The sequence below is a fragment of the Lepus europaeus genome, chromosome X (genome assembly GCF_033115175.1).
Source record: "Lepus europaeus isolate LE1 chromosome X, mLepTim1.pri, whole genome shotgun sequence".
NCBI classification, from domain to species: Eukaryota; Metazoa; Chordata; class Mammalia; order Lagomorpha; family Leporidae; genus Lepus; species Lepus europaeus.
In genome coordinates this window covers 25636253-25655324 of record NC_084850.1, presented here as the reverse complement: position 1 = coordinate 25655324, position 19072 = coordinate 25636253, and the positions used below count along the sequence as shown (strand labels likewise).

The following is a 19072-nucleotide window of genomic DNA, read 5'->3' as shown; positions in this document are numbered from 1 at the left end:
GCAACTTCTAGCTTCACCTGTCAAGACATCCTAATAAATGCAAGACAACCCTAATATTACTAATACTAGATGCAGAGGTCAGTAATTACTGTTGTACCCAAGACTAGCGAGCTTAGAGAAGCAAACTTATAATTATCCCAGCTACATTTTCACTCCTAAGGTTTCTACCCCACAGACTGCATTCAAGACAGCACGTGCACATTTATTATCCTTTTGACAGCAGGTGGTCTGGACACAGTGACAGGCTATAGAACATGTCTTGGTGTTTCATTAGGGCCTTGTTCTGACCATGGGAGCTTGGCACCATTTAATTCTGGCTAAATTCCAAATCAATAACTTGTTAAAGAAAGGAACTGTCCCCCTGAGGTGCTACCAGAGTAAAAAGTTACCAACCTCAGCTTGTTTGCACCAAACACTGATGTTTTTACGCTGGGCTTTTGTGAAGTGGTCCCATGCCTTCTGTTTGGAGGCGGAATGGTACACAGCCACTATCTGCTCAACTGTAGCATCAAATCAACGGTTGGATCCGGCCCCAGCATCATCCAGGGATGATAAAAGAGAGGAGAAAAGAAATAAAATAAAAGAGAAGCATTAGGCTTGTTGTATTTTCTTGTCAGAACACTTTGCCAGGCCCTGATTGTACTTGAAAAAAGTCACATGCGTTGGAGCACCAAGATTTTAAAGGGGACCGAAAGGAAGAGACACAAAACAAAGAAAGCAAAAAGGAAACTCCAGAAGGTCTTGGGTTAGATGATGACTAAAAGTTCTAGTATAAGCAGTGTGTATTCATTCAATCAGGAGAGGCGAGAGGGGTAGAAATGTGTTTTAGTTGAATATTTGTGTTTAGTTTAGTACTATTGACCCCACACAGCACAGACGCAAACAGCCAAGTATCTGCAACTTTCTACCATTGGCTCCTTTCAATAGCTAGCCCTCTGAAATAAGCTTGAGTGCTTCACTGCGACAGAATTCAGTCTTTTTACTATTGTGGGTATGTTTAAGCAGAAGCATCAAATCAAAACCTACATGCATTGAATCTATTTTAATCCTCCACAGATTGGCTTGTTGACTAGAGAAATACAAGTTTTATGGAAGAATACTGTGTTACAGTCCTCGTGAGTATTTTCAGGGTCTAAGATGCCAAATGGGAAAATGTACACAAATACTCTGAGGCTTTATCCTAACCAGTTCAAGAGAGTGGGAGCTTAGACACAACTCTTTTGGGAAAAGAAAAGCAGGACAAGAGCCACTGCCTGGGTATTCACAGTAAGAAAATACAGAGCTGTTAGGTTTTTTCTTTACAATTCTGTTTATACCCTGTCTTTTAATCATTTAAGGATTTATATCCTCACGATGATCACTGTTCTCTATTTCTACTTATTCTGAAGTCCTGAAGACATATGCTTTCACCTCTTGAATTTTATGTCCACAAATACTTTAAAAATACAAGTGGAAATGGAAAAACCCCTCCTTAATCCCAATTACATATGAATCAAATATGGGAAGTCAAGTAAGGGAAGAGTGAACCATAACTGTTTAAAAATAAAATCATAAAGCTGCATCCTTATTCTTAAGGTGAACGCAGTTCCATACTGGAAAGATGTGAGTATATAATTTTATAATATAGTGAACCAAAATATTCCTTGAAAATTGATCTGATTTATTTCAAGAAAGTGACCCTTCATAGCTTTTGAATGGTCATTGCAATGGCTTCCTACTCCATCCCAGTGTCGATGATTTCCAGAAGAGGTAGTGGTAAAAAATAGAAACAAAATGTAGAAATAACACATTTCTTGGCTGGCGCCATGACTCAATTGGCCAATCCTCCACCTGTGGCATCGGCACCCCAGGTTCTAGTCCCGGTTAGGACGCCAGGTACTAGTCCCGGTTGTTCCTCTTCCAGTCCAGCTCTCTGCTGTGGCCCGGGAGGGCAGTGGAGGATGGCCCAAGTGCTTGGGTCCCTGCACCCGCATGGGAGACCAGGAGAAAGCACCCGGCTCCTGGCTTCGGACTGGCACAGCGCTGGCCGCAGCAGCCAATAGTGGAGTGAACCAATGGAAGGAAGACCTTTCTCTCTGTCTCTCTCTCACTGTCTATAACTCTCTCTCTCTGTCTCTTTCTCTCACTGTCTACCTCTGCCTGTCAAAAAAAAAAAAAGAAATAACACATTTGTTTTATATTCAGTAACCTTGGGAAATACATGTATTACTAAAGTAGAGGTTTTAAAAAGTGTAGGACATGATTACAATGATGCAAAACTGAAGAAAATGAGCTTTAAAATGCTGATGCCACATCCTAATTTCTGCAATAAAATATTCAAGCTTCCACTGAGGCCCAGGGCTGCAAAATTACAGGGTATGACTGAAGTTTCAGTGTTCCTAAGGAGCTGGGGTAGACATACCAGAAAAAAATGAAAAGGTGGAGATGCCTGCATATATCCTGTGAAATTGGAGCTCTAGCGTCTGGCAGTATAAGGCTAGCACAAGGCAATGAAGAAAGAAACCAGGATCCTTGACACAGGATGGCTCAGTCGGCATGGGCTCCCAGGTGGAGCAAATGGTGGCCAAGTCAAGTGACCTTTCACCTTTCCAGTGGAACTCCAACTTCTACTCACATTGAATGAGAATTCCAGAAAGGGCCTGCTTAAACTTTTCCTTTGCTTCTTCCATATCTTTCTCGTGGGCAGCTTTCTCGTTTACCAGGCGGCGGACGTGGCTGTTGGCCGACTGGATCATGGAGTAGAAGTTGTTGGCACTGCGACGGTTCACTTCTCCTCGCTCTATCCAGGTGAGTAAGGTTTGCACGGCTTCTGAGAATTTGGAATCATCTTAAAAAAAAAGGAGAATTTATATTTAGAAACTCAAAGGTAACCAAATCGCGATCATTTTCCCAAGCATGTTGGCAAAGAGGCCGGTGGCAGGTAAATGAATTGCTGAGGCTTGGGAGCCATGCATGCACAGGTAGTAGGCAAGTACACAGAATGGAAGGCTCAAAAGGTGGTCTGATTGGTTGTGGTCTATGAAGAACTTTCAGAAAGAGAATTCTTTCTTCTTTCCTTCAAAAAAATATCTTCTGTACTGCTTTTACATATTGCAAAAATGTTTAACTTCTGTGATTGTGTGTGTGTGTATGTGTGTGTATGAGTGAGAGGAATTTAGGAGACTGAGAGGAAGTGAGAGAGAGATGGTGATGTAGAGGGAGAAAGAGGGAGGGAGGGTGAGGAAAGGAGGGCGGGAGGGAGGGAGAGAGATGTCAGCAATGAGAGATCTTCAGAATTCTCCAATTTTGTATTTCAATAAGGAAAAGCAAGCTTCAGTCCTGAGTTTAACTTGAATTTCATAGTAACTTTACCACGGATCCATAGACTTACAATATTAGAAGGATCCTTAGGAAAGAGTTAAGTGGGTGGTAATTTAGGTATAAACACTTACATCTTCAATCTTTTATAACATCACTTCTGCATCCAATCCATAGCCAACAGGCTTTTTACTCAGTCCCAGTCACAACCTATTTTGATGCAATTCATTTTATTTTCATATTTTTTCACACCATTTTTCTCTTGCCTGAGGAACCCTCCAAGCAGATGTCTGTAGCTACTTAGGAATTATTCTCTGATGTTCAGATAGCAGCCCAGCTCTCTCAACACTCCTGGTCCAGCTCCCTGAGATGGCCACTTAGACATTCTGCTGCTATGGACTCCTGCAAGGAAGAGGCATTCAGCAGGCCATTGAAGCCCCATTCCAGGATTTTACATCCCTCTCTGGCCAGAAACTCTTGTGTCAAGTGGAAATATCTCTCATTGTAATTTGAGCTTCTTGCCTCTTGCCCTTTTTTTTCAGTGCAGACATACAACGAGAGGTCAACCTCTACTTTATACAGTTTTCCATTTCAGTAAGTGGATACACTATTTATGTGAGGCTCAGTGTTTGCTTCTCTTAAGGGCCAGACAACCATCAGATTCATTTTTTTAACGTAAACTGATTGGTTTGGCGTCATGTGAACAGGCAAGTCTTAGACCTTGCATCTTACCAATGCTTTCAGTTTTCCCAGTTGTTCAGAATGTAGCGTTATTTCTGTGTCTCTATTCTGGACTCCACGTTTTCTGCTTTTCCTTCACAGGAAGTCAAAATCAATCAAAAGAGATTTGTTAGGTTTCTTAAATGTGTGAGTCCCTTGGGCTATCTGGTGCAAACAAGTCTGTTTAGTGAAACCTGTTTGGAAAGTGGAATTAGAAGCATCTTGCTCAGTTGAGAGTACAAGATGCAGGGGAAATTCATACCATTAGAAGTGTCATCAGTAAGATCAATGGGGCACCAGCATTCATTCAATAAAATTAACCACACTCTGAAAATAAGAAAGACTGGATTTTAGATACTAAGGCAAAAGACTAGGCAGGTTAATTAATGTTAAATTAGCAAAATTGTTCCAAGAGTCAAGCAAGGGGAACAGGAATCCAAAACTAAAGGAGAAGCAGTCTTGATTTAGGAATGTCTAGAAGTCTCCATAGCTGCTGTGTGAAATGAATTGACCCTCTATGATGATTTAAGAGGTCTTATTTCAATTGGTGGTAAGGTTTTGAGTAATTTAAGAAGAATATACATGGTAAGTACTTTTTGGGCTTCCGTTTTCTCATCCCTAAAAGAGGAATTTTGTTTGAGTTTTTCAGGGTCACAGCCTGCCTTGCATTCCCCATGAAAGGGGACAGTTAAAGACCCAGAGTCATGGATCCCACCATGTTGTGGAAAAGTGGAGAAAACCTGTTTCTTTTTAGTCATCTGATGTCTGGAGAGAAAAACGCTATCCTTTGAACAGATTCAAAGGGGGAAAGGACAAAGCTCCTGGCTCTTTTTCACTAGGTATAACTCTCCCTCTGCAATGCTCCACAAGAAGTGCTTAGAATATGTTAGTGGGAAATTCAAAGAGTAACTTCACAACACAATTATATTTATTAAGTTTCCCTAAAGAAAAGAGGTTTTTGTTTTTCATTGTGAAGCTTGAGCTTCTTCTGTACCTTTTAATTTTTCGGCAACAATACTGCATTCATGATCTGAATAGTGGACCACTGGGGGTGGGGATGGTGGACGCAGTCTTTCTTCTTCCATCCTTCTCCGGTGGCGCTCCTCTCTCGCTAGCATCCGCTGTTTACACTCCCACTCATACAGGTCATCACGAGCCTGTGCAAAATCAACATGGAGCCGGCCTGTGTCTTTCTTGTCTGTACTGGAGCCCAGGCGGATGCGGTAACCTAAATTCACAAGAGGAAAAGGTGGAGGGAAGGAGGCACAGAGGGAGGAGGGAGGAGGGAGGAGGGAGGAGGGAGAGGGGGAGGGAGAGAGAGAGAGAGAAATGTAAGGGAGAACATAGGAGTGAGCAAACGTATCTTTCCAAGTTAAGCACTTCAGATGCGATCGCAGCAGTTCCTAGTGACCACATAACTTCATATTCTCTCCTCATGCCTAGCAAGGTGAATCATCAAAAGACTTAGACTGCTATTTCATCTCTGATAACACCATATGGGGGGTCTTCAAAACGTTTATGGAAAATGTGTATTATGAAAAAAAAACCTATGCATGGGTTTCACAAATGTTTTGCACCAAAATAAACTGGTCTTTTAATTCCATTTTCTCACAAGTTTTTTGAAGTATACTTGTACTATTCTGTGGGTTGAGTCAGTCTTGTTCTTTGGACTTCCATTCTTTCATCTGCCACCTTTAACTGGTGGCTCTGTGGGTAATGATATCAAGAATGAATCTTACATGTGCTGGGAAGAATAGAAATGGTGACCTCAAACTATGGTCTTTTCAGATAACTTTAAGATTGTAGTAGTCATATCATCACACAGAATCCTGGTAAAACTTAAATGTAGTCTTAGATGCATTTGGCATCTTTGAACCATTTTTTTCTGGAAAAAAAACAGATATGATGAGAAGTGATATATAACCCAAGTGACATATAATTTGGGATCCTTAAAGAAACATTAGAATTTAATGTAGTGTTACAGAGCTAGAATTCAGAAATTGAGGATTCAACTCCCTGCCTCCACTCTTTGTGCCACCTATACTACCCAAGACAGGTCTCTTAACAAAATTGAAAAACTGTTAAGTACCTTTTAGATTCCATGAGTTGAGCTTGATACTTCCACATACATTTATTTCATTTCATTTTCAGCACAAGCTTGTAGGGCAAACATTTTACCAAGGAGAAATTGAACATTAGAGAGGTTAGAGAGGTTAAGCAGCTTGTCCTGGGTCAAACAACTAGCAAATAGTAGAACTGGGACTTGAATCCAGGATGTCAGACTCCAAATCCATTGTTCTTTCCTTCTTTCCAACCTGCCTCTCAAGAATAATACCCAACATAGATTTTTGCTTCTGGCTAAGATAGAGTAACAAAGGTTAGATTTACTCTCCTCCCTTAAACAACTAAAGAGTAAGAAGAAAATATATGAAATAATGGTATGTAAGATACTGGGCATCAGACAACGAAGACAGTGATCATTCTAAGACAAGAACTAAACCAAGTGATCACTGTGATTACCCATTTTATTACCTGGAAGGTTTCCAGGCCTTAGTAGAGAGAAGGGAAGTCAGACAAAACATTGTGTTCTCCCCAAGTTGAGGAGATTGAACTGGGAGTCCAGAGAGCCTGGCAAACAGAGTTCATACAAAAGAGTTTTTGAAGGAAGAAAACTGCACAGAGAAAGCACATCAGAGATGTGTAGAGGGTTCTCCACAACTATGTAGCTGAGTACATCCAAGGAGTGTGGCAACTACTTGAATATTACAGGTAACAATTCCTGCAGGTCACATAGGGTTGCAAATAGTTCCTTTTGCCACCACCAGCCACAGCAGAAAAATTCATACTTCATAGACTCTGCAGGCATGAGAAAGAATTTGCCTCAGTAGTGAAGACAAATTAGCCCTAGACTAAACTGCTCTGGTGTCACCGAACAAAACCTAAAAAGTAAGAACTAAAAGAATAAAATTTTCCAGGGTTACTTAACTGCATCCCAGAACATATGCTCAAGAATATTTATAGGAATAAAAATATCTCACCAAATAAGGTAAAGTTCCTAATACCAGGTACCCTGTAAAAAATTACCTGACATGCAAAGAAGCAGGGAAATATGACTCACAAAAAAGACGTAAAAAAAATCACTCAATCAAAACAGACCCAGAAGAGATACAGATAATACAGTCAATAGATAAGGACAGAAAAACAACTATTAAAATGTTATTTCACATGCTCAAGAAACTAGAGAAAAGATTGACCATATTAACTAGAAGTAAGAGATATAAAAATAACCCAAATAAAATCTAGAGGTTTAAACTGAAATGTCTAAGTTGAAAAAACAATGACAGGATAGGATTTATAGCAAATAAGACATTGCGGAAGGTAAAAATTATTGAACTTGAAGAGAGGAATAGAAACTATCCAAAATGATATACAGGGAGAAAAAAGACAGGAAAAAAAAATGAACAGAATACTGGTAAGTCACAAGAGAACATCAGGAGACCTAATATTTGCTGAATTGAAGCCCTGAAAGGGAGGGGATAAGAGAGGGAACAGAAAAAATATTTGCAGAAATAAGGGGAGAAAAAATTCTGAAATTTGATGAAAACTCAGATTCAGAAAGCCCAGTGAACCCCAGGCAGAAGAAACATGAAGGATATTACACTAAGTCACGTCATAATCAAATTGTCAATAACAGTAATAAAGAGAATATCTTAAAAGCAGCCATAGACAAAAGCCATTATGTACAGAGAAACAAATGTAAGGATAGAATCATACTATCATGGAACCAGTGAAAACAAGAATATAGTAGAACAACATCTGAAAGAGGGGAAAAAAGAAACTGTCAATCTACAATTCTATATCAATAAAAAACTTTCAAAAATAAAGGTGAAAATAATTTTTTTCAAACATACAAAACGCTGAAAATTCATCAGAAGCAAATCTGAACTACAAAAACTGTTAAAGGAAATTTAAGCTTAGGAAAATGATACCAAAGGAAATCTAGATCCATACAAAGGAAGGAAAAGCATACATAATATATGATTCCATTTATATGAAGTTCTAGAAAATGTACACTAATCTGATAGAGAACAGATAAGTATTTGCCTGAGGGGGCAAGGGGAGGGAGAGAAGGAATAGATTACAAAAGAATCCTGAAAGAAGCTTTTGAGGGTGGTGGATATATTCATTATTTGATTTTTGAATGTTGGCGATGGTTTTACAGCTATAAATGCATACTGAATATTATGTAATTGAATTTTCAAGATATGTTAAGGTCATTGTCAATTATTCTGCCTCAATAAAGCTATTATAGTGAAAAAAGGCAAGTGGAGATTTAGCCTAGTCGTTAAAAGACTTGCATTTGCCATTAGAGCACCTGGGTTGGATGCCTGGCTCTGGCTCCTGGCTCCAGCTTCCTACCAATGCAGACCCTGGGAGGTATTGGGATGCTTCAGATACTTGGGTCCCTGAAACCCACATAAGAGACCTGAATTGCGTTCTCTGATCCTGGCTTTGCCCCCAGCCTGGCTCTAGCCATTTTGTGGGCATTCGGGGGGTGAACCAGCAGGTGAGGGCTTGAGCACTTGCTTGCGCACTCTCTTGCTGTCTCTGCCTTTCAAATAAAAAAATACAATTTAAAAATGAGCGGTGCCCTGTAACACTAAAACTGTCACACATTCATTTATAAAGAGGAAGAAAAAAATACAATTCATAAGTAAATTTTCTAGGACTCTTTATAGTTCACAACACATTTTCATACCCATTCATCTTAGTTGATCATCTGAACCTTCAGAAAAACAGGGCTACTGATGATTAACTTGCCTATCCTAGGATTGTGGAAAGGATCAAAAGCAAGGATAGTACGAAAGCTCTATGTAAACCACAGAAAGATGCTATAATGCTATGCGATGGGTGCACTGTGCACAATTCCAGCTCCCAAACATGTTCCAACTACAACAGAAAAAAATGATTCTTTCTGCATTTCCAGACCTTTTTCTAAGGGGTTTTTGTTTGTTTGTTTTAACCACTATCTCTTACAATGTGAGCTAACAGGAGGTTTCTAGCACTTGTGAACTTTGGGGGCAGGTTTAAATTTAAAGGGCTCAATTTCGTTATTTTCACATCACTGACTATGATCTCCTTTCCTTTGGCAGCCCTGATAATGCTTCTAGGAGGTGGCTGTTAAGAGTGAGCTGATTTCAGTGATGTTTAGATGGATGCCTTCTGAGCAATATGTGCAACTATTCAGGGCTTTTCCATTCTTATTAAAATAGTCTATTGTGGAATGCTCTGCTATTGTTGCTAAGTGCTGTCAAATCTTCAGTAGAGTCTATGGTACTTAGCAACTGTAATAAGAGTATTCTACATCTGCCTCCTCCTCTCCTTCTCCATGTTGCTAGCTTACTTTTTCAAACCCACTGCCTTTTCCCTGGCAGGCTTCTAGCTGTCCTCCTTTGCTATTTTCTCTTCTCTAATCCAGTTTTACACGGAACTATAAGATTAATCTTTTCGAAACTATCACCTTCCTTGTTCACAAATGTCTTAAACAATTTCCTATTATCTAAGAAGTAAAGATCCAACTGCTAAAGCTTTCAAAGTGTGCTAACAACTGATGGTTTCCCTCCTTCCCTCATGCTTACTTCATACACAAACTACTGCTCACTGTTTCCTGATTGTGTCCCAAAGCTTGCCACTTTTGTATCTTTGTTCATTCTCTTCCTATGCCCCACCACCCATAACTAAATGCTTTCTCTTTGTCAAACACTTGATCCAAATGCTACCTTTCTTGATATGCCTAGTTGGGGGTCCCAAATATTCATATTCACTCTCTATTTCCCCTGTCTACATTTCCTCGTAGTTTTCAGTCCATCTTATTAGCAATGAGTGTTTCTGATCTATATCTTGAGTGATGTTTGGGCTAAATAAATGGTTCTCTAATAATAAACATATGACTGCATACTAACCATAAGTTCATTAAGAGGAAGAACTAGGTTTTATACATTCTCTACTCTGCACAGAATCTAGCACAACAATTTATTCAGAGATGTTCAATAAGCACCTGCTACATAAGTGAAGGCGCTCCTATCATAAAGTGTCTAGCACTTGGATCCAATGATTCTAAACCATTATTCTTAGGCAAGGAAGTAGTTAACTGCTCTATGCCCATTCCAATTGCCCTGTCTTCTTCCTTCTAGTATATCTGTCCACTGTGCAATAAAGAATATCAATTCAAAGTAAGCAAAACATCAGCCATGAGAATTTATCATGCAATCAACCCACTAGCAAGGGTCTTTGCTTTATGATATTCATCAGAAATCACTCTTAGCCTCAGTCATCCCAAATCTGAACTTCCACTTTGAGCAGGAAATTTTATTCAAATTTCTCCATTCCAACCACTATACTATACATATAAACCATTACCACTTCTGGATTAGACTAATATTAGTGTTGATTTACTTATCTCCCAATCACCACACTTACCGATACCACTTAGTCTACCTTCTGCCCAGAAGTAATAGTTGTAAAATGTAAATCAGGTTATGGCATGCTAATCTTTAAAATCCTGCAGTGGCTTCCATAATAAGACTCATCACCATAGTTTATAAGGCTCAATACAATTTGGTATTGCCTCCCTCTTATACTTCATTTCCCTTCACCATCCTGTTCTCATTACAATGCTCCAGTCATGCTAATCTTCTATCTTTTGCTTAAACATGCCCAGTCCATTTTTAACTCAGGGTCTCTGGCCTGCTATTCCTTACTTAGGAACACTCTCTCCCAAGATGGCATAGCAATCTCCTTTAATATTGTCCACATCTGAGTTCAAATGCCAAGACTCCATTCCTAACAATTCTAGGTAGATTAGTCTTTTTAATCTTCTTCAGAGCACTTGCCATTACCTGATAGATGATGTTTTGCCACGTCCAGGAAGGAAGAGCCTTGATGATAGGAAGTCTAATCATATCCATCTTTGTTGAATCTCCAGCAATCTAGTATCCCAGCATTATGCCCAGCAGTCAATAAAAATTCATATCTGAGTTTCATAACTATTTTTGAGCATTTACTTTTGTGCCGGGTTATGTGCTAGATGCTGGGGATTCAACATTAAAGATGACACAGTCCCTTAAGTCTCTTAAGGAGTTCACACTCTGGTGAGGGGGGTGACAGATGTGGAAAGAGATAGCTCAGCTGGCGCTGTGGCTCACTAGGCTAATCCGCCACCTGCAGCACCGGCACCCTGGGTTCTAGTCCCAGTCAGGGCGCCAGATTCTGTCTAGGTTGCTCCTCTTCCAGTCGCTCTCTGCTGTGGCCTGGGAGTGCAGTGGAGGATGGCCCAGGTCCTTGGGCCCTGCACCCGCATGGGAGACCAGGAGGAAACACCTGGCTCCTGGCTTCAAATCGGCGCAGTGCGCTGGCCATAGCAGCCATTTTGGGGGTGAACCAACGGAAGGAAGACCTTCCTCTCTGTCTCTCTCTCTCTCACTGTCCACTCTGCCTGTCAAAATAAAAAAAAAGGAGATAGCTCTAGCATAGTGTGATAGGCATCATGTTAGTAGGAAATCCCAAGCACTGAGGAGGCACTGCGGAGGCACTGCGGAAACAGCTGCCTAAATCATCCTGGGACACACTGTGGAGATAAGTGGGAGAAAATTTTCCAGAGGTCCTGCTGGAGCTGGAGCTGTAGGATATGAAGATGTGTGACTAGTAGGTAGGGATGAAAAAGATAATTCTGCTTTTTGTTTTTTTTAAAAAAAAGTATCAAATGCCTTAGTACATTCTGGGAACTAAAAATTCTGTTGAGTGTGGTTGGGATATAGTTTCAGACGGCAGAACTGGGAGATGATGCTGAAAAGGAGAGCAGACAACTGAGGCCAGTAGATGCCACACGTAAGGAGTCTGGAGTTATCTCATAGACAATTGGGAGATACTGAAGATTTTTAAAAGGAAGAAGGTGGGTGCTAACAGGCATTTTCCATCTCTGAAGGCAAGAGGGAGCAATATTAAGTTCAGACTTTAGCTGCTGCAGTTGCAAATACTCTGATCCCCCATCTAAACACCTACCAGACAAATAAAGAGCTTTGTCCACCATGTACTCCTCAGCAAAGCGAATGTGACAGAAGTTCTTTTTGCTTTTCCGAATAGCAATGATCTCTCCACACTGTTCAAACACTTCCACGATGATCTGCTCTGTCCCATTCTCAGGAAGGCCACCCACGAATACTGTTTTGCATCCTGGTGGTCTTTCTCGGGTTGCAGGAGGTGGAAGGTCTATGTGCAAGGGCAAAAACATTTGAAATTAAAAGTGTTTGCTTGAGATTGACCTTTTAGATACCTGACATTTCCTAGAGATAGCTCTATTTTCCCCATCTATATTTCTGTCCAAGAGTGACAGAAGGATGTGGCCTCCAAGGTGCTCATCTCTGCTCCACAGAAGACTGATAGCATGAACTTGAAAATCATTTTATTTAATAATCTGGTTACCATGATGTCTAGCGGGTAAAGACCCAGGCCCATCCATTTGTCTCACTCAGAATTCTTTTTTTTTTTAATTTTATTTAAGGTTAACAAATTTCATATATTTCATATATACAGACTTAGGAACATGGTGATACTTCCTAACCTATGCTCTCTTGCCCATGCTCCCATGCTTCTTCCTCCTTCCTCTCCTATTCTCTCTGTTAATTTTTGTGATGATCTACTTTCAGTTTACTTTATACTCATAAGATTAACCCTATACTAAGGAAAGAGTTCAACAAATAGTAAGAAGAAAAAAACCATTGTTTCTCAACAGTAGAGGCAAGGGCTGTAAACAATCATCAAATCTCAAAATGTCCATTTCACTCTTATACATTACATTTTAGATACTCTATTAGTTACCTCGGATCAGGGAAAACATACAATATCTGTCTTTTTGGGACTGGCTTATTTCACTAAGTATAATGGTTTCTAGTTGCATCTATCTTTTTTATGGTTGAATAATATTCAACACTATCTTTCTACCATAATTTCTTTATCCAGTCATCACTTAATGGACATCTGGGTTGATTCCATATCTTATCTATTGTTAATTGAGCTGCAATAAACATGGGGACACAGATAACTTTCATATGCTAATTTCATTTCCCTTGTCATTCAAAATTCTTTTAAGTTTCACTCCTTACTTTTGTTATGACAATTCAGATATGCCAGATTTTGAGTGATTTTTATTGAGAAGACTGTGTTTGTGTGTGGCAGGTAACCTTACTTAGTTGAATTTCTTACTTTTAGGAGTTCTCAGAAACCACTGTTCCTGAGAGAGGGTTTGTTTCATTCCGACTATACATGTACTATAATCTCTCTCTGTTCGTGCTTACTGAAAGAACTGTTTCAGGATTAACTTGACAATGATGGGATGAATATTTACAAAAATGTTTACAGCTGTCAGAATAATTTGGTATAACAAAGTCAGAGTACAAACCATCCTTTTTATGTCTTTTATTTTTTAACTAGTGAGTTCTTCCTCTAATTTGTTTCTAGAGAGGTGAGGTCCAGAGCCAATCCTGTAGCATTTAGAGGGAAGTATGAAAGACAGCCCAGAGAGCAAGCTCATCTAGGAAATCATTAACTAAAATGAGATAAATTTGGCCATAGAGAGTCATTAGAAATCCACTTAATGAGAATTGTCCCTCTGCTTAAAATTATGCTTTTTACTCACTTATCTTATACATAAAGCTCGTTGTAGCTGTCAGTTCCTTGTTGCTATTTGCATGTAGCAAAGCATTTTCTAAGCAAAATCCTACAGTTCATAGCCCAACAAAACAAAGCATGATGGTCATGGTTTTCCCAGTGTTGGTTCTGTATTTGCAAGGATTTATTTTGTGTAATCCATTCTTTCTATTCATCTCTACAATTCTCTGAGCTCAAGATTTGGAGAGCTCATGAACCAGCAATACAGCTCACATGCAAAAATAAATGAGTCTTGCTCATAGATTAGGCCAAAGCCCCCACATGACTCTTTTCCAAGTTGGCAAGCACTTGATTTGGGAGCTTCCTTGGCTATCAGCATCTATAGCTCCCTCACTTTGTTACCATTGACTATCTTATTGATGTGGCTTAGAATAATCAGTTTTTCACGATGCTCTCTTTTCCTCTATTCAGTTGATAAAACAAGTAGAGGGATTCAAAGAACTTACGGAACTTTCTGTTAATTTTTTTTAACATTTGCGATTTCAAGAGCTAATTGTATTGTTTTTCCCCTTCCATATGAGAGGGGTAAAGGGAAAAAAAATAACCTAGTAAGCAAAAATCTGAAATACCTTAGTCATGGCTCCTGGGAGCAGCTGTAGTTTGAGCCAAAAAGAAAAAAATGAGGTCCAAAATCCTGTAAGACTCATGTTTTCAGTTTTAAAAGGACTGGATGGAAGGCTAGCCATCATACTTCCAGTGAGTCTGGAAGTATATTAGAATCAATCTGGGAATTAAACAAACAATGCCTGGGCCCCACCCTAAGAAGCCTGATTTAATTTGTCCAGGGTGCAGACTGTGTGTTGTTGCTGTTGTTTTAAGCTCCATTGGGCAGGTCTAATGCCTATCTAGGGTTGAAAATCACTGAATTAGACAATCTTTGATATTACAGGAGAAAAGCCAGTGAGGTTAAGTGTCTCATTCAGTGTCATCACATTAGATTAAAACAGAAGGAACATGAACTTGGAACAGGCAAACCTGGACTTAAATCTTAATCTAATTACTCACTATCTGTATGACTGGGAAAAATATATAACCTCTGAAAACTTGTTTTTCCATTTTTAAAGTAGGGATACTATTCTCTACCTTATGAAGGCTATTGTGGGATAATTGATAATATACTCTCTAACTTGCATATACTATAATGCCTGGCATTTGGTGAATTCTCAATAAAACAGTATTCATTATAATGTTATTATTCATCATTATAGAACCCAGGATTCCTTAATTCTCAAGCTGAAGCTTTCTAAATCCCTACCACAAGTCTGTAATGGAGTGCTAGCTAAGATCTGGACTTCTAAACTCTAAGCTCCTTTGCTTTTCCCAGATCTTTAGACAAGGCTGTGTTGGAGAAGGAATCACTCATGCATAGAGGAATCTACAGCTGTACAGGCACATATGACTTTGACCATGGAACTCAAAAGCATTCATATAGAACTAGGTTTCAAATCAAAAGCTTTAGGATAAGCCGGCGCCGCGGCTCACTAGGCTAATCCTCCGTCTTGCAGCGCCGGCACACCGGGTTCTAGTCCCGGTCAGGGCACCGATCCTGTCCCGGTTGCCCCTCTTCCAGGCCAGCTCTCTGCTGTGGCCAGGGAGTGCAGTGGAGGATGGCCCAAGTGCTTGGGCCCTGCACCCCATGGGAGACCAGGAGAAGCACCTGGCTCCTGCCATCGGATCAGCGCGTTGCGCCGGCCGCAGCGCGCCTACCGCGGCGACCATTGGAGGGTGAACCAACGGCAAAAAGGAAGACCTTTCTCTCTGTCTCTCTCTCACTGTCCACTCTGCCTGTAAAAAAAAAAAGCTTTAGGATAAAATCTTGTTTGAGAATACAAAACCTTTTGAGGAAATAGAATGACAAATCTTCCTTTTGTGAAGCAAATAATCATCTTTTTATATTTGACTTTACTTAGGTCTACTTTTAGGTTCTTCAAGAGACTCTAAGGGAGTGTTTGGGTACTGCTGCAGCTACATGTAATAAGCAAAATGCAAAAGCTCCTTTCCCTGACTATATTTGTGGAGTTTAAAAATTCTGATGAAGTCATCACCCTATTTAGATGCTGTGCTTCTTCTGTGGTGACTGTTTGCTAAGTGAAGAGGCATAAAAAGCCACTAGAAGTAATGTCAAGAATGCTGGGGATTTATTTATTTTCTTTGGCTAAACGTAGGAAGTCTCTCTGATAGCATTTGCTGAGATTTAGGTGTATGCCAGCAAACAAGGCAATGGGCTGTACCATCTTCTTTAATGGATAGTACCTGTTCCTTAATTAATGGCTCAAAGCACTCAGTTGTCTGGGCCTGATTTTCTAATCTTTCTGAAATACAGTGATCAAGATACAAAAATGATAACCCCATAAGAGTGCAAATTTCAAGTCCACCTAATTATTAGGTAATGTCCTTAGCTCTGTAGCATCCCAATCACCACTCAGGATTGAGACAAGGAAAACTTCCACGTAAAAAGAGGCAAGAAACCTGGGAGTATAAAGAACTCTAGTCTCTGGTGATGGAAAAGGAGGAGCTCCTAGGAATCCTAATTATACCCAAGCATCCACTCTGGGGAGCTATGCTGGAGCAATCAGCATTAGGATCAGAATCATTGCTGATTTTTGAGAAGTTACACAGGGAGCAGCGTAGAGGACCTGAAAACCACTTGCATCTTGCTTTTCAGAGGAGCATCACAAATCACTCAGCTGATTTACCAGAATTTATATCATGCAAAGTCTTTGAGTTGATTTTATTTGATAGCTCAAGATTGAAGTCCCCCTGGACAATCAGTAGGGGTCAGGTGTATTTTAATATAATTCAAACTGATTGGAAATAATCTCAAGGTCAGCAAATTTTTATTAATGCTCTATTTTAGCCACTTTCTCTAATTCCCTTTATAGAATCCAGCACCAAGAGTTAAATGACATAAAATTTTAAAATTGCTTTTTCTGACTTCTGGTTGTTTTCCCATGTGCCTGGACAGATAGAAAATAATATTGCACCATTTATTCCCTGTTCACTATTATTCCATTATACTCAAAATGCAACCTCTCTATACATTAGCACTGTTCACTTAGCAACTGAAGTGAAACATTTTGGCAAAACTGAATTTCCTGGAGAGATGGGGCTGCCCTTTTCTCTCAGCACTGAGGACTGCTAATGAAGTCTCTGACAGCCACCCTATGAAAAAAAGTATGTTCCAGAGCTTTCTTTTGCCATGCTTCCAAACTCTGGGAACCATACACTGCTACTTTCAGGACAATGAAGTACTTACCACTTATTTTTAAGAGACTGATGCTTAATCTGCTCCAGTCCAGTTTGATAAATTGAAATTATAGACCAGATATGATTTTGCTTTGTCGAGATAAGAGAGGTTGAGTTACTTAACAAAGATCCCACAGCTATTTAGTGGTGAAGAGCTAGACTATGAAAGCAGAGCTTGGGGCCAGTGCTGTGGCGCACTAGGCTAAGACTGTCTGTGGCACCGGCATCACATATGGGCGCTGTTCAAATCCTGGCTGTTCCACTTCCAGTCCAGCTCTCTGCTATGGACTGGGAAAGCAGTGGAAGATGGCCCAAGTCCTTGGGCCACTGCACCCACATGGGAGACCAGGAAGGAGCTTCTCGCTCCTGGTTCCAGATCCACCTAGCTCCGGCCGTTGAGGCCATTTGGGGAATGAACCAACGGATGAAAGACCTTTCTATCTGTAATTCTATCTCTCAAATAAATAAATAAAATCTTAAAAGAAAAAGAAAGCAGAGCTGTGGTTACGCTTGTGTACATAACCATTCTATTGTGCCAATCAAGTGAAGGTACAGAGCTCTATGTGCTGTCTATCAATTTGCTCTTACTTTGCTCAATACATTTTGAGTGGCTTTTGCCTAGATAAATCATTATTTTGGTAGCTATATTTATAATGCAAAGAATCATAATTTTCAAGCTAGATGGAGTCTTGGAGGTTGTTAGACTAATCTAACCCAATATTTTTCCTTTGGAGCCAAGAAAATTGAGATCCAAAGGAGTATGTGACTAACCTAAAATCCTATAGCTAGTTAGTGACAGAGCTGGTCATAGAATACAATTGTCTTGACTTGCAACCTGATAGCTTGTCCACTATACCGTAAAAAAATGTACATTTTCTGGCCGGTGCTGTGGCTCACTTGGTTAATCCTCTGCCTGTGGCGCCGGCATCCCATACAGGCGCCGGGTTCTAGTCCTGGTTGCTCTTCTTCTAGTCCAGCTCTCTGTTATGGCCCGGGAAGGCAGTGGAGGATGGCCCAAGTGCTTGGGCCTGCACCCACATGGGAGACCAGGAGGAAGCACCTGGCTCCTGATCAGCGTAGCTCCGGCCATAGCAGCTATTTGGGCAGTGAACCAACGGAAGGAAGACTTTTCTCTCTGTCTCTCTCTCTCACTGTCTAACTCTATCTGTCAAATAAATTTTTTAAAAAGTACATTTTTGTACATTTGAGATAGTCACCTAGGAAAGTCTGGTTGACAGTTGACTATATATGTCTGAAGCTCAAAATAGAGATATAGGCTGAACATATAGATTTGGGAGTCATCACCCATACTCTCTTGGTTTGCTTTTGAGAACTCCGATCCTTCTGTCTCCAACCATCTACCTACCTATCTACCAACTCTTCCCTCCATCATTCACCAAATATTAATTTTACACTTACCACATATCAGATTTTTTTTTAAGTGCTGGGAAGATACCAGGGGGAAAAAACTGAGAAAAATCTCCAACTTTGTGGGATTTATATTTTATAATTTACATATTTATTAGGAAACATGTTTTATACAAAAATAGGGTAAGTAGAATTGGTAGTATGGTGGGAGAGAACTGCCATTTTATTTATTTTTTAAAGGAAGAATAAATTTTGTAAAAATTTATTTATTTGAAAAGCAGAGTGACAGAGAAAAGGGAGATACTCAAATTTGTGTTCTTCCTCTCTCTCTCTCATACACACACACACACACACACACAGTGGGGCAGGGAGAGAGAGAAAGAGGAGAAATATCAATATCTTTTTTTTTGACAGGCAGAGTTAGTGAGAGAGAGAGAGAGAGATAGAGAGAAAGGTCTTCCTTCCGTTGGTTCAACCCCCCCCCCCCATGGTCGCTACAGCCAGCGTGCTGCACCGATCTGAAGCCAGGAGTCAGGTGCTTCTCCTGCTCTCCCATGCGGGTGCAGGGCCCAAGCACTTGGGCCATCCTCCACTGCACTCCCGGGCCACAGCAGAGAGCTGGACTGGAAGAGGAGCAACCTGGACAGAATCTGGCGCCCCGACTGGGACTAGAACCCAGGGTGCCGGCGCCGCAGGCAGAGGATTAGCCTAGTGA

General features: G+C 40.3%; 1 protein-coding gene and 1 long non-coding RNA gene across 16 annotated transcripts in view; one reads left to right on the top strand and one right to left on the bottom strand.

Annotated features, from left to right (window-relative positions):
• Positions 1 to 5254, top strand: part of LOC133753272 (uncharacterized) — a 149960-nt gene extending 144706 nt beyond the window's left edge. The window contains exons 5-7 of the long non-coding RNA XR_009865038.1: positions 1057 to 1115; positions 2687 to 2787; positions 4667 to 5254. This is a non-coding gene — a long non-coding RNA (uncharacterized LOC133753272). The remainder of the gene's footprint in view (positions 1 to 1056; positions 1116 to 2686; positions 2788 to 4666) is intronic.
• The window catches only part of ENOX2 (ecto-NOX disulfide-thiol exchanger 2), a 331670-nt gene that overhangs the window by 40750 nt on the left and 271848 nt on the right, over positions 1 to 19072 (bottom strand). For all 15 annotated transcript variants that reach the window (XM_062183765.1, XM_062183768.1, XM_062183769.1 and 12 more), the window contains 4 exons: positions 12079 to 12285; positions 5012 to 5245; positions 2615 to 2827; positions 394 to 500 (listed from right to left, as the gene is read on the bottom strand). In XM_062183765.1, coding sequence (XP_062039749.1) covers positions 394 to 500; positions 2615 to 2827; positions 5012 to 5245; positions 12079 to 12285 — 761 coding nt within the window. The remainder of the gene's footprint in view (positions 1 to 393; positions 501 to 2614; positions 2828 to 5011; positions 5246 to 12078; positions 12286 to 19072) is intronic.